Consider the following 12,904-nt stretch of genomic DNA (forward strand, 5'->3'; position numbering starts at 1 on the left):
TATGTGCATATGGTTGTTTGATGGGGGTTGGGTTTAGGCGGGTCCTGCTTTGTGTTGTAGGCCAACATACCCAGGGCGGACCGGATATTCCGAAGGCCCAGCGAGCGGTCCGGATAGGTTGAAGGCCCCAAGAGGGCGGACCAGACATGCTGAGGCTCGGAGAGTGGACCAGGCCGACTGAAGGCCCGGTGTGGGCAGACCATTGTAGACTCAGAGAGTAGACCAGGTGTATTGAAGGTCCGGTGCGGGCAGACCAATCACACTGTATACTTGATATACATGGCTAGACTCGGAGGGTAGACTAGGTGGACTGAAGGCCCGGTGTGGGCGGACCAATCACACAGTAGACCCGATGTGCATGGTTGTTCTATTTGTGATATGTTATGAGCATGTTTATGTGTGGTTAGTATTTTGGGGGTAACTCACTAAGCATTCAGGCTTACAGTTCAGTGTATTGTTTCAGGTACTTTTGGAGATCGTGGCAAGGTGAAGGCGTCACTCCTCATGTTTTATGATTTATGTGATATGGTTCTGGGGGATACTCTAATGTTTAAAGTATTTGAAAACAAGATGTATGAACTTAATGGTTTTTGAATGAGATAAAATGTTTTAATTTGGCTTAAATTTTATGGGTGTTACAAAAGTCCTTTTAGAAAAGGACTTTTTAATTTATTTCTTTTTCCAAAAGAAAATTTTAAAATGTGTTTAAATAAAAATTTGAAGGTATAACGGGAAAAAAGTCAAAAGTTATTGACGTCTTAATCATCTTATTTTTCTTCTTTTCAAAAAGCTGATTTGAAAAATATACCAAATAATTTTTTAAACTTTTAACTTTTTGAAAGTTAAAAAAACAAAACTGCATTTTTGGTCCTTATGGTTATCCAAAAAGTGTCGATAAGATCCAAAATGTTTTCAACTTGCATCATTAGTCCAAAAGTTGAAGCTTTTTGTGGTTTTGGTCCCTAAAAAATTTAAAATTATTTAGAAATACTTTTGTAACGACGTAAATTTCAAAAAGCAAATTTTCACAAAAAAAATGTAATTTCGTTCATAAATATTCTCAATTCTCAATGTATCACATATCCAATCCATAAAACACATCCCAAGATCAGAATGTACAAAAACTCCAATAGTGTGTACTGATCATGCCAGCGCCTTCCCGCGATCCTCACTGGTACCTAAAACACATAACACAAAAAACTGTAAGCATAAATTCTTAGTGAGTTCCCCAAAATACCACATATAACACATATTAGCCACTCGAGGCTATAACTCTGTGGTCCCTCTGGCCCTAACTCTATGGACCCTTTGGTCCTAACTCTGTGGACCTTCCGGCCCTAACTCTGTAAACTCTGGAGTACACACAGTATAAATCAAGTAGAAATAATGCAGTGCAACACATCACACACATAACACACAATATACTCTATCACAGAACTCTAATTACCACTCAAGGTAAAGTAGAGTGAGAAGACTCACCTCGGATAACTCGGTAACCCTCGAACTCGGAAATACTGATCTAGCCTTCGCCTAATCACATAAAATGATTACTCTAATCAATAAGACTTTCAAAGACTAGTCTAATCCCTCTCTAAGTTCTTTAAGAGGGGTAAAAGACCATTCTACCCCTCCAATGGCTCAAAAGTCCAAACATTGACTAAACCTTAATAGTCAACGAAGTCAACTCTAGTCAATCGGTCAACTTTGACCAGACTCGTCGAGTGTATACGGGCAACTCGACGAGTCCACGCGGGTCCTCCGAATCCTTCCAGCCTCACTTGGCACGCCGAGTCCCTCCTCCATTCGTCAGGTTACCCTGCAACGAATCGCGGGGCAAACACCGACTTGACTCGTCGAGTCTACTTAGGAACTCGACGAGTTGCTCCCATAACAACACTCAAATGACTTTCTGAGGTTAGATCTGCTTCTCTAGTCTATAGATCTGACCTCCCCACGACCGATAACCACGTACAGGTCGAAATTTGACTCATGTGACATCCCCATTTTCTCGGCCAGAAAAGACCGATTTTGTTTATGCTTTATAAAAATTAGAGTACCTCTTTTAATAAAAATGTTGCGGAATTTGTTCCCAGTAAAACATGATAAATACGTTATCAAAGCATTTCCGAAGAAAAGTATTTTTATTCATTTTAAAACATTTGGGATGTCATCGTCAACACAGAAACATAAGCATAAACAGAACTTACATTCATTATCACTAGTGATTTATATCTCCTTAATCTCTCAGTGTAATGTGACTTCATATCAAAAACTGTGATATAAATAAACTGAGTGGGTCAGGTTGGGAAACCTGGTGAGTACATAGGGTTTTCAACCCACAATAATATAATTATTTTGTTTAATCATCAAACAGTTAACCCAATTACCCATCCATATTATCTTATTTAATTTTAAGGATCTACCCTAAGAATCAACTATTTCTCATTCATTCATTCCTAAGGATTATCCTAAGGAATAGGTACGAAGTCCATCGTTGTCAATGACACAGCTGTCAAGCACAACTGCTAGTTCTATCACTTAGGCGCAACTGCCAAAATTGTGATATTCTATATGAGGCGCAGCTGCCAGTATTGTCCTTCGAGCACAGCTGCTAGGGTTATCTCGTTTATTGACAATATTATTTTTGAGAGTCCACTGGCAATACATGTCAATGGGTTTTTTAGAGTACACCGGTGAACACATCGTTCACAACACCTACAGGTTGCGAGCCTGCTAGTGTTCCACTGGACTGTCTAGAATAGTCTGTGGTTGTCATCCATACTTTGCTAGATGACGGGGCCAGCTTTTGGGAACAAGGCTTCTCACATCGTCCACCTCTCACCCTTACCTCATGGTCTATATCACCTCTCAACTCATCATCCGACTCATATTTCATTACCCATGTTTTACCCAACATATTATGTAGATATAAATACATATACAGTTTAAATCATATAAAACTTGTATAAAATCGTTCATCCAACATAGATAGAAAGTATACAGTTAATATGCACACATAGCACATAGTTTATATAAAATACTTTATATCTATGTGTAAGATGAAAGGAACCATGCACTCACCTGAAAAAAGTGGTGATTCCGAATTCAGACAGCGCTTCGCTTCTTAAAAAAAATAATTTCCTTCGACGAAACCTAGTATTATTACCATTAGAGTTTAGTCTATTATTCGCCGAGACTAATTAATAGTGTAGCTATTATTACTATTATATAAGCGTTAAACAATACTTATATAACCCATAATAATAGTCCAATTACTCATTCTAAGTTCATAATAACGTTACTATAATTAAATAAAAGTTATATTAAAAATAGCGTAGGCGTAGCTCACTTACAACGGGTTTTATAGAAAACCGGGCTTTGCTTTGAGCAGCGTTCCCGAGTCGAAAAGCTCTTCTTCTCGGAGTCGTCGAGCACTCCGGGGCTTCCGCCTTGTGCTAGGGAGGTTCCCTAGGCTTTTTGGGGGGTTTCGGGGTTAAAGAGAGGTTCTAGAGAGAGAGTCAAGAGAAGAAAGAATGGGAAAGGTGTGAAGAAAATGAGGGTGGGAGAGGTTCTATTTATAGGGTGAAAATGGTTGAACTTTGTGCCACATGTTACCATCTAGTGGCAAGACTTGGGGAGAAAGCAATGGCCAAGATTGTGCCACATCACCCATTTTCGCAAAGCACACTTCCGACTTCTAAAACCCGTAACTTTCACATACAACCTCCGTTTTTGACGTTATTTATATCCACACATAGGTAAAAATAAGATCTAAAACTTTTATTTTGACTCCGTCGGCTATTTCTCGACCGGTCTTAAATTTAACAGTATGAGGAGATTATATTGTTAAATGTCCGCGTAAAATTCATAACTTCTACATACGGACTCCATCGTAAATTCACTATTTACGTCTCCCGGTGTCGTGCCGGTTTTGCCGTAAAACTTCGACGAACCATAACTTCTTCGTTATAACTCGGATTTCAACGTTATTTATATGTACATAACCCTTGAGGCGTATTCTACAACTTGGTTAAGATTATTTATTCTAAATAATCTTTTGTCAAAAAGTTGTTTTTGACCCCTATTATCTCTAAATTGACTAGCCCGGATCTACGGGCGTTACTACTCACATGCAATGCACCCAAGGCTTCTTTTGGTGAAATAACTACTAAAATGGCTACCTAGGTTCATAACTCCAAAGGGATGGTATAAATCATAGTGATAGGGACTCTTCTGACCTCTTGAGGCCGAGATCTAAGAATCATTTCACCTTGGGACCTCACTCACTCCATATTCAAGCTAAATCATGCATAAAGAAACCCTAGATTCGGCTAAACATCATATCCAAGAGAATAAGCACATATTGATACCTCCAACATTTTCCTTTAATCAACTAGAAGTAGATCCAAGCTCCCCAACTCGCCTAGCTTGTCCTTCTTCCTTCCTTCTCGCTAAAATCCACAAGAAATGGTGAACAATGGCCTCCTTTCTCACTCACAAGGCTCACAGATGCTCTGGTACTCTCAAGGACGAAGGTAGCCGCATTTAAGGGCCATAAGGTCCTTTAAATAGGGTACAAGCTCGGGGATTTAGGGTTTCAACCCGCAGCGCGGACTCGTCGAGTCCACCCTTTCCGACTCGTCGAGTTCGTTCATTAATCCAGTCACCAAGCGCGATCCTACTCAACGAGTTTAAGCGCCAACTCATCGAGTCCCTCTCTTTACTCAAAATAAATGATCAAACATAGTACCTAGGAATCCGGATGTTACAACATTTTTTGCCCTTCCATTTTTTATGTATTTAGTTATTCAGTAGTAAAAAAAAGTAAAAATAAAATATTATCAGCACCCCTCCCACCCCCACCTCTTACACCGATAACCCTTACCCCTCTCTTACTGATTTAATTCACAATCATACACTAATATACATACAAAAACTATAAACCCAATGAAGTTCTGGGAAATGATTATGAAGATTTAACACATATGAGCACACATAATGAAGTTTTGGAAAAACCGATGCAGATTAAACACACATATGTGCACATGCATACCTCTCTCTCTCTCTCTTGTGTCTCTCATTCTCCCTTACTGAATCAACAAACACACACACACACACATACTGATAAAACAAATTGAGAACACCGATAAGCCATCACCTCCCTCTATTACTCTCTTTCTTGAGTCTCTCATTCCATCAAAGGATTTTTCACCGTCGGAGCTAGGTTTTCAAATGGTAAACCTCCAAGAGCGAAGCGGCCATTAGTGTATGTGTGCAGTTGTTCAGATCTGAGATTTTAGGGTTTTTAGATGCTCAGGTGGTATCAAATTTTATGTTCATCGGTGTATGTATGTGATGAAGGTCTGATTTTCAAGCACTTGTTTAGCACCATTATTTCCATATCTCAATTTTTTGAAGGCCTAATCTTCAGATTCTGATTCAATTTCTTGAAGGTCCAATATGTAGATTATGATTCTTTATAGTAACTCAAGTTCACCACCAAAAGGTGTTGCAGATATGGGTTTTAACTCGTGGTTGTTCTTGTGTGTGGTGAACCCAATAGAGAAAGGGAGGGGTGAGGTTTATGAATTAGGAGTGTGGAATAGGATGCTTTAAAAGATTGAGACCCCATTATTCATGAGAATCGGTTTTTGGGGGAATTCCATTCGAGATCAAAAACTACGCCAGTTCTAGGGAATCATTTCAATGACGCTGGTGACTTAAAGTTTTTTAAGGTGGCTATAAAATTATGTTACCTAGTGTTTTTGTCCTTGAAGGGATGAAGAAGACGAAGAGAGAAAGAGGGTTTTGCTGGTGAAGAGAGAGAGAGAGGTTACCGGTGGAGAGGGGTGGATGAGGTAGGATTTTTTTTTAAAACATTTAAATACTAAAATTAATAAAGAATATATAAAAAACAAATCAAAAGGGTAAAAGAGTCATTTCAAATTGTCTAGGGACCAAATCCACGAAAAGTTTGTAATTTTGAACCAGTGGTGCAAATTAGAAACTTTTTGAACTCCATCCACATTTTTTTTGCTAACCATAGGGACCAAATTTGCATTTTGTCTTAAAAAAACCACAAGGGCAAACATCCTCCTAATCCTCCTTAATAAATAAAAGTATTTTTTTGACACGTGTCAATCTCTAATGATTTTTGACACTTGTCATTTTATTATATTTTAGAATAAATAATATCCACATGTCAATTTGTAGTTTTTTTTAAAATTTTAAATTAAAACGCCACATAATACTTATATGTTTATAGGGAAAATAACAATAATGCCCTACGAACTTTCTAGGGTTTACCCGTTAAGTCCCTAAAGTTTTTGTCGGGTTTTATGGGTCCCTAAACTAAGATATGACATGCTCTTTTAGTCCTTGTCAACCTATAATAGTCGGTTCAATGACCTTGTAGACCAAAAAAACTCACATTGTGCCCCTATAAAGCAAAAAAAAAATTAGTTCGATGACATTTTAGACCAAAAAAACTCAATTCGTACCTCTCAAAAAATCGATCGCTGCTCTTATTTCCGTCTTCACCCTTGATCGTCACACACCCTCACCGAAGATCACAACCCTCTTCCCCTTCTAATTGATTCTCGATCACAACCCCCTTCCATTATTTTCTTTAATTCGATTTCAGCTCTTCAAGGAATTGACCCTCTCCTTCCTTCTTCTCTATTCAAAATCGCCAAACTACCTCTCCTTCTCCCTCTGAGTTGTAGGTTTGATGGATGCAATGTTAAGAAGGATGTGTGGGTTTGATGAGGTTCATAGATAAAACGAGATTTAATTTCTTTTTTTCTTCGAATTGAGGATTTAGAAGAAAATGAGATTTTTTTTTGGTTCGAATTGGTCCTGATTTTATTTTTTTGGCTTTATAGGGGCACAATGTGAGTTTTTTTTGTCTAAAAGGTCATTGAACCGGCTATTACAAATTGATAGAGACTAAAATAGCAGGTCATATCCTAGTTTAGGGACCCATAAAGTCCGACAAAAACTTTAGGGACTCAACGGGTAAACCTTAGAAAATTCGTAGGGCATTTTTGTTATTTCCCCTATGTTTATATATGTAAAGTATTGAATTTAATTAATAGTTTCTTCATTTTTTATTTTAAATTTTATTTTAAAAAAATAATTATTGTTTTTAGTATTCAATCTTTTATTTAATCAACCCGTGTAATAAATGGTTTTACACTGGTATCCATTAAAAAGAATGCCAAACATCCTCATAATTTCCCTACAATGGTCCCTCTAGAAACTACGTTGATCGGACATTATTCACCTCACTCGCAACGTGACAATAGTCAATCCACAACCATTAGATGTACGTCTCTCTTTCTTTCGGTGTTTCGAAGTTTCAGTTATTGCTGTTATGTAAATCTGAATTACTCTGAAGTGTTGTTACGATCGGTATAGTGACTGCGTTATTATTGATTCTTTGTATGGTTTTCTGATCGTGCTAGGGTTATGCATGGAATTAGGGTTTTATTTTTTTAATTTGCCGGGGACGAGGCGGTTTTTTTTGGAAGGGATTATGGATGGTGGATCCACCGCCCGGATAATTACTATTTAATTTTTGTTTATTTGACATCAAGAAGACACGGAGATGCTTGCTCAGCACACGGAGCCACGGGACCCGGTGCAAGTTGATGCATTGCTCGATGGTACTCAGCCTATAGAAGGTTGTTGCCTCCTTTATCCGGCCATCATGACTCGTTTTTTGTTTTGAAGTCTGTTTGCTTCCTTTATCTATCACGAATGGTCCAAAACCTCTAGTTAGCTATTTGCTCTTGATGTACTTTTTGATGGACTAGTTTTTTGTTAGTCTTTTCTTTGGTTTTTCTCTATATATAATATCCAGTCGTTCTAAAAAAAATCTATAATGAATGGTTCTTTTTTAAACCTTGTTTCAAGAATGAAAGAAATAAAGGAATTTCAGTTGAGGCTGGGAAGTGTTTGTGTGCATGGTATATTGATATGTGGCCTGCTGTGTTCTTATTTGGTTATTTACGTTTTGTTTTTATAATTTGAATGCATTAGTTGAGGATGGTGGTGGTGCTGCTTTGAATGGCATCCCAACTGGTGGAGGCAAGGGTGATATTCTTGATGGCCAAAAAACTGGTGATATGGCTGATTTAGATGTGGGTGGAGGCGATGGTTCATGTAATATGGCAAAAAAGCGGAGAATTGTTGAAGTAGTGGATGAAAACCCAAGGTGTAATGATTTACAGCTTGAACATGTGAAGCCTTATATTAACAATGTGAGCCTAGTCAATAAAGGGGGTCCTCAATGGTCTCGTGTCCTTTGTGGTTCTTGTACTGTGGAAGAGCAAGAGCCGGACTTTTCCTACTTTAATGACAGAATTCGTAATCTGTGGAAAGCACATGACATTGAAATTGAATATATCATGAAGAAGCTTAAGGGTTTTTATATTTTCATATTCAACACTGATGAAGGTATGTTAGATGCTCTAGAAAAAGGACCATGGACCATCGGTGATGTCCAAATTGTTCTCAAGAGGTGGGGTCCGGGTCACTTTCTTGACAAGCATAAAGAAGATAAAAAGAACCCTGTTTGGATTCGAATGTATGACATGCCTTGCGGGTTGTGGAAGTTGGATGTGGTGAAGATCATGTCTAGCATGTTTGGTATTCCTATAGGCGTTGATGTTCATACAAGACATATTTGTGAGATTGGGTCGCATACAGCTGAATATGCTAGAGTTTTGGTTGATGTTGACACAACTAGAGATCTGGTTGGTGGGATTTCTGTTTCATTCCCTAATGGTAATGGATATCTGTTGTCCGATCTTCGAATTGAGTACCCAATTAGTAGGTGTTCTTTTTGCAAGGCTTTTGACCATACTGTTAGAAATTGTGTTGGGGCGAAGGACAAAGCCAACAAGCTCAATGAGGTATGTTTTTCTCATGCTATTGGCTGTCTGTTCATACAGTTGGTACCTGTGCTGTCCAGTATTTTTTTTCTTCTTCTTTTTCGGGGCATGGGATCCAAAGTTTGAGTTTTTTTCTTTTGGGGCATGGGTTCCAAAGTCTGAGCTTGTAATTATCTTTTTCCAGATGCATTTGAAGAAAGAACAACAGGACGCTACTATCAAGGTGAGTTGGTAGATGATTAGTGGTGGAGATATCATCTATTTCTTTCATGAATTTCGTACTAATAATCATCATTCATTTAAATTACATGTGTAGGTTGCGGTTGCTCGTGATCAAGACCTGGTTGAACAGATAGGGAAGGATATATATTTTGATCTTGTCGACCATAACAAAGTTTGGAGCTTTTGTGTAGAGAAGCAAATGCCATTTAACAAAGTGAAGGTATTTCTTCTATATATATAATTTTTTATTTTTTTTTAATAAATTTGTTATGGAATATCATGGATTAATCTTACTGGCCTGCAGGAAGAGGTTGCTAGAGCATTTGGTGTGCCTGTTGAATGTCAACGGTTCTGGACATGGGCAAAGAGACAGAACCACACATACCGTCCTTATAGGCCTTTAACACGCCTAGAGGAAACAAAATCGGTATTTCTTGGTCATTTTATGAAAAACATGGTCTCCAACCATTCTTAAGTTTTTGTATCCTTTGACATTGACACTGACAACAACAGGTTGGGGAGTTGAGGGTGGCTTACAATAAGATTGGTAATGCTGAAGCTGAACTGAATTTATTCTTGGAGACAACTGTGATTGGCCCGGTAATTAATAGTGTCTTGATGCTTGCTTGATTCTGGCATTCTGTCCTTGACCTTTTGTTCAGTAGTTGTAAAAAAGTAATGTCTGTCTGGTTTTCAGGATTCGCGTCCGCTTCCTCCACCTCACATAAGCAAAGAAGATATACTTGTTTTCTTCAAGCTTTATGATCCTGACAAGTTACAACTCCGGTACTTTCTTTCAACATGTTTATTGTCTTTTTTTGGTCTGGTAATCGTGTAACATGTTATGATCTTCACATTATGTACTTTTTTCTAGATATGTTGGTAGGCTTTTTGTGAGGAGTTCTGGCACACCAACTGAAATTATATCAAAATTAAATGAGATAGTTGGATTTAGTCCGGATGAAGAAATCGAACTGTATGAGGTATAATATTACCTCTCATGCTCTTGCTTGTTTACTAATTACTATTTGTGAGTTGGTATTTATGTGCACTCTCATCAGGAAATTAAATTTGACAAGTATCAAGAACTAGAATTTGGTTCATGTGTGATGTGTGAACGTCTTGACAAGAGAATCTCATTTAGATCTAGCCAGGTATTATTAGTCTCAACCTTCCTATCATCAATAAGTTGGCTACCTATATGTGAAGTGGAACATTTTTTTTTCTTTTCAGATCAGGGACGGAGACATTATTTGCTTTCAGAAACTATCCCAGATTGAATACAAATACGCTGACGTTCCTTCATTTCTGGAACATGTCAAAAATCGTCAGGTCTGCTATGCTTAATCAAGAGCAATGTTAAGTTTTTGTATTGAAGTATCCGTTTTTTCATTCCCTTTGCAGGTGGTTCGTTTTCGATCTCTGGATAGGCCTAATGAGGATGCTTTTATTCTTGAATTGTGAGTTTGACTTTCTCATTTGTGTACCTGTACCCATCACATGTCATTGTTACTGTTGACCAAAGTTATCGTTTTGAATGAATAGGTCAAAGTTGCATACATACGATGATGTGGCTGACAGAGTTGCTGAGCGACTTGATGTGGCCGATCCATCAAAAATCAGGTTTACTCGTCACAACTATTATCTTAAAAAGCCAGAGTCCAACCCAATCCAGTATCGTTTTGAAGGACATTTACCAGATATGCTACGCCACTACATTCAGGTTTCTATATATCTGTCACTTATGCCACTTTCACCAAGAGAATTTGGTTTGACGAAACATACTGAAGAATCCCTCTTTTTTTTTTTTATACTATTTGGGTAACAGGATTATGGTATTATGTATTATGAAGTGTTAAACACCAGTCTGCCGGAATTACAACATATGAAAACCTTGAGGGTTGCATTTTACGATGCAACCATTACCAAGGAAGAGGTATGTTAAAATTTAAAATCTGCAAGTCTCTGTATTGTCGGCATATTTGCTTGGGTTTTGAATTCTGTTGTGGTTGCTTGCAGCCTGCCATTCACAATATTAGCCTGCCTAAGCAGAGCACTGTGGGAGATGTTCTCACTGAAATTAAGAAAACGGTAATAGTTACTTTCGATTTTGATTAAACTCAACTTGCATTTACATTAATGTGAAAGTGAAACCTCATTTTGAGTTTCTTGTATGATCCATGCATTTCTATTCTGAAGAAAGAATAGAAATGTGGTTGGTATCAGCAAAGGACGTGATTTTTTCTAGCTATGTGCTGTTTGTTGTGTTTTTATTATTCACGAGCTTGTAATTTGCATGTTTAAACAGGTCAAGACAGATGCTGAACTTAGATTGCTTCAATTACGCAGCCACATGATTTATAAGGTACGCATTGGATCAACACTGTTGATTTTGAAATCTTGATTTCCATCGATCTTCTAGCAGAATGCTCAGCTACTTGAGATTTGAATTAATAGCCAACACCAAGTTGAGATATATTTCCAAGTCAATTGTTCTGTGTTGATGTACTTTATTCTCCTTATATATTTTTTATTTTCTTTTCTTGTTGTCACACACAGGTATTGACACCGGCTGCGACAATTGAGGGTATAGATGACAAATACTGGACATTATTACGTGCAGAGAAAGTAAATTTTTATTTTCTGTCACGTTCCTTGATTAATAATACATACAGTCTTGTTGGGCTGGAGAATTGGAAAATTAAGTATTAATGTTTACTTTTGTTTTGTTACCTTAGATTCCAGAAGAAGAGAAGGACATGGGAACCAGGGATCGGCGCATTCATGTGTACCATTTCACCAGAGAGGCTGACATAATCTCCAGTTTCTTATTAATTATTCCAATCCATAGCGTATTGTATCCGTTGAACTGTTAATTTACTTTATCATATGGTTGGATCTTGGATTTGCAGCAGGAGGTGCAAAACTTTGGGCAACCTTTCTTTCTCGTAATTCGTGTAAATGAAACTTTAGCTGCTGTTAAAGTCCGCATTCAGCACAAGTTACAGGTCCCTGATGAGGAATTTTCCAAGGTACGTACTCGTTTCCTAAATGTTAATTAATTAGGTTTCATCATAATGACATCTGACTTTGGCCTACCTTTTCTCTATCAGTGGAAGTTTGCATTTGTATATCTGTCAAATGTCAAGTATCTACAAGATTCAGATATTGTATCTCACCCTTTTCTGGTTTGTAGTTTGACTTTGCCATTGATATATACCTAGCTTGTTCATTTCTCATAGACTCGTACTATCATCATCACCCTAGCTAGGTCAACTAGTTCAGTTGACATATTATTTTATCTGCTTCTTTCTAGAGAACAAGAGACAGTGATTTGCTGCTGCCACCGTACCTTGGGTTGGAACATACTCGGAACACCAACAGGCTACAGCAACTTGGGTGCCTAAATTAGTCTTTTCCTTTCCTATGTTGGATGTGGGGACATGTAAAACGGTTGACCTTGTTTTAATGTCTAATGCTGACCCTCGTTAAACTATAATTATGTTTCAGGTTTTACTACTTTTTATTCAACAAAAATTTATCATCAACAAACTTTAAACGTCTTGCAACTAGGGGATTACCCCCGTAACCTTAAAGTTAACTATACAAACAAGTAGGTCTGGCAATCGTGTCGTGTTCGGGTTGGCGTGTCGCAGGTTCGCGGGTTGGCGGGTCAAAATATGCCAACCCAAACACGACCCATTTAAATATACAAGTCACGGGTTGGCGGGTCACGAGTTGGTGGGTTTGGAACATAAACCCATATATGACTCGTCAACCCATTT

General features: G+C 37.9%; 1 protein-coding gene across 3 annotated transcripts; it reads left to right on the forward strand.

Annotated features, from left to right (window-relative positions):
- Positions 1 to 7,227: 7,227 nt before the first annotated feature.
- Positions 7,228 to 12,678, forward strand: LOC145087788 (ubiquitin C-terminal hydrolase 12-like). Of its 3 annotated transcripts, XM_079025854.1 has the most exons (21): positions 7,253 to 7,327; positions 7,467 to 7,685; positions 8,044 to 8,918; positions 9,082 to 9,120; positions 9,214 to 9,339; positions 9,424 to 9,546; positions 9,633 to 9,719; positions 9,817 to 9,905; positions 9,994 to 10,102; positions 10,181 to 10,273; positions 10,353 to 10,451; positions 10,524 to 10,579; positions 10,665 to 10,842; positions 10,948 to 11,055; positions 11,139 to 11,210; positions 11,428 to 11,484; positions 11,679 to 11,747; positions 11,858 to 11,905; positions 12,032 to 12,151; positions 12,233 to 12,307; positions 12,436 to 12,678. In XM_079025854.1, the coding sequence occupies exons 2-21, from the start codon at positions 7,610 to 7,612 to the stop codon at positions 12,529 to 12,531; spliced, it is 2,595 nt and encodes an 864-aa protein (XP_078881980.1). In that variant the 5' UTR covers positions 7,253 to 7,327; positions 7,467 to 7,609; the 3' UTR covers positions 12,532 to 12,678. The 3 variants fall into 3 exon arrangements, with proteins under 3 accessions (XP_078881979.1, XP_078881980.1, XP_078881981.1); XM_079025853.1 differs by lacking the exon at positions 7,467 to 7,685 and having other exon boundaries at positions 7,228 to 7,327; XM_079025855.1 differs by lacking the exon at positions 7,253 to 7,327 and having other exon boundaries at positions 7,335 to 7,685.
- The last annotated feature ends 226 nt before the right edge of the window (positions 12,679 to 12,904 follow it).

Source organism: Lactuca serriola, chromosome 2 (assembly GCF_051521515.1).
Source record: "Lactuca serriola cultivar US96UC23 chromosome 2, Lser_US96UC23_V15, whole genome shotgun sequence".
In the NCBI taxonomy this organism is placed as follows: Eukaryota; Viridiplantae; Streptophyta; class Magnoliopsida; order Asterales; family Asteraceae; genus Lactuca; species Lactuca serriola.

What these genes read in the sequence shown, in the direction of transcription:
- LOC145087788 (XM_079025853.1), top strand. Translation starts at nt 7,246, where the DNA reads ATGGTCCCTCTAGAAACTACGTTGATCGGACATTATTCACCTCACTCG. An exon ending in GATGCTTTTATTCTTGAATT is followed by an intron (nt 10,580 to 10,664) that starts GTGAGTTTGACT and finishes TTGAATGAATAG; the next exon opens with GTCAAAGTTGCATACATACG. An exon ending in CTGATGAGGAATTTTCCAAG is followed by an intron (nt 12,152 to 12,232) that starts GTACGTACTCGT and finishes TTTCTCTATCAG; the next exon opens with TGGAAGTTTGCATTTGTATA.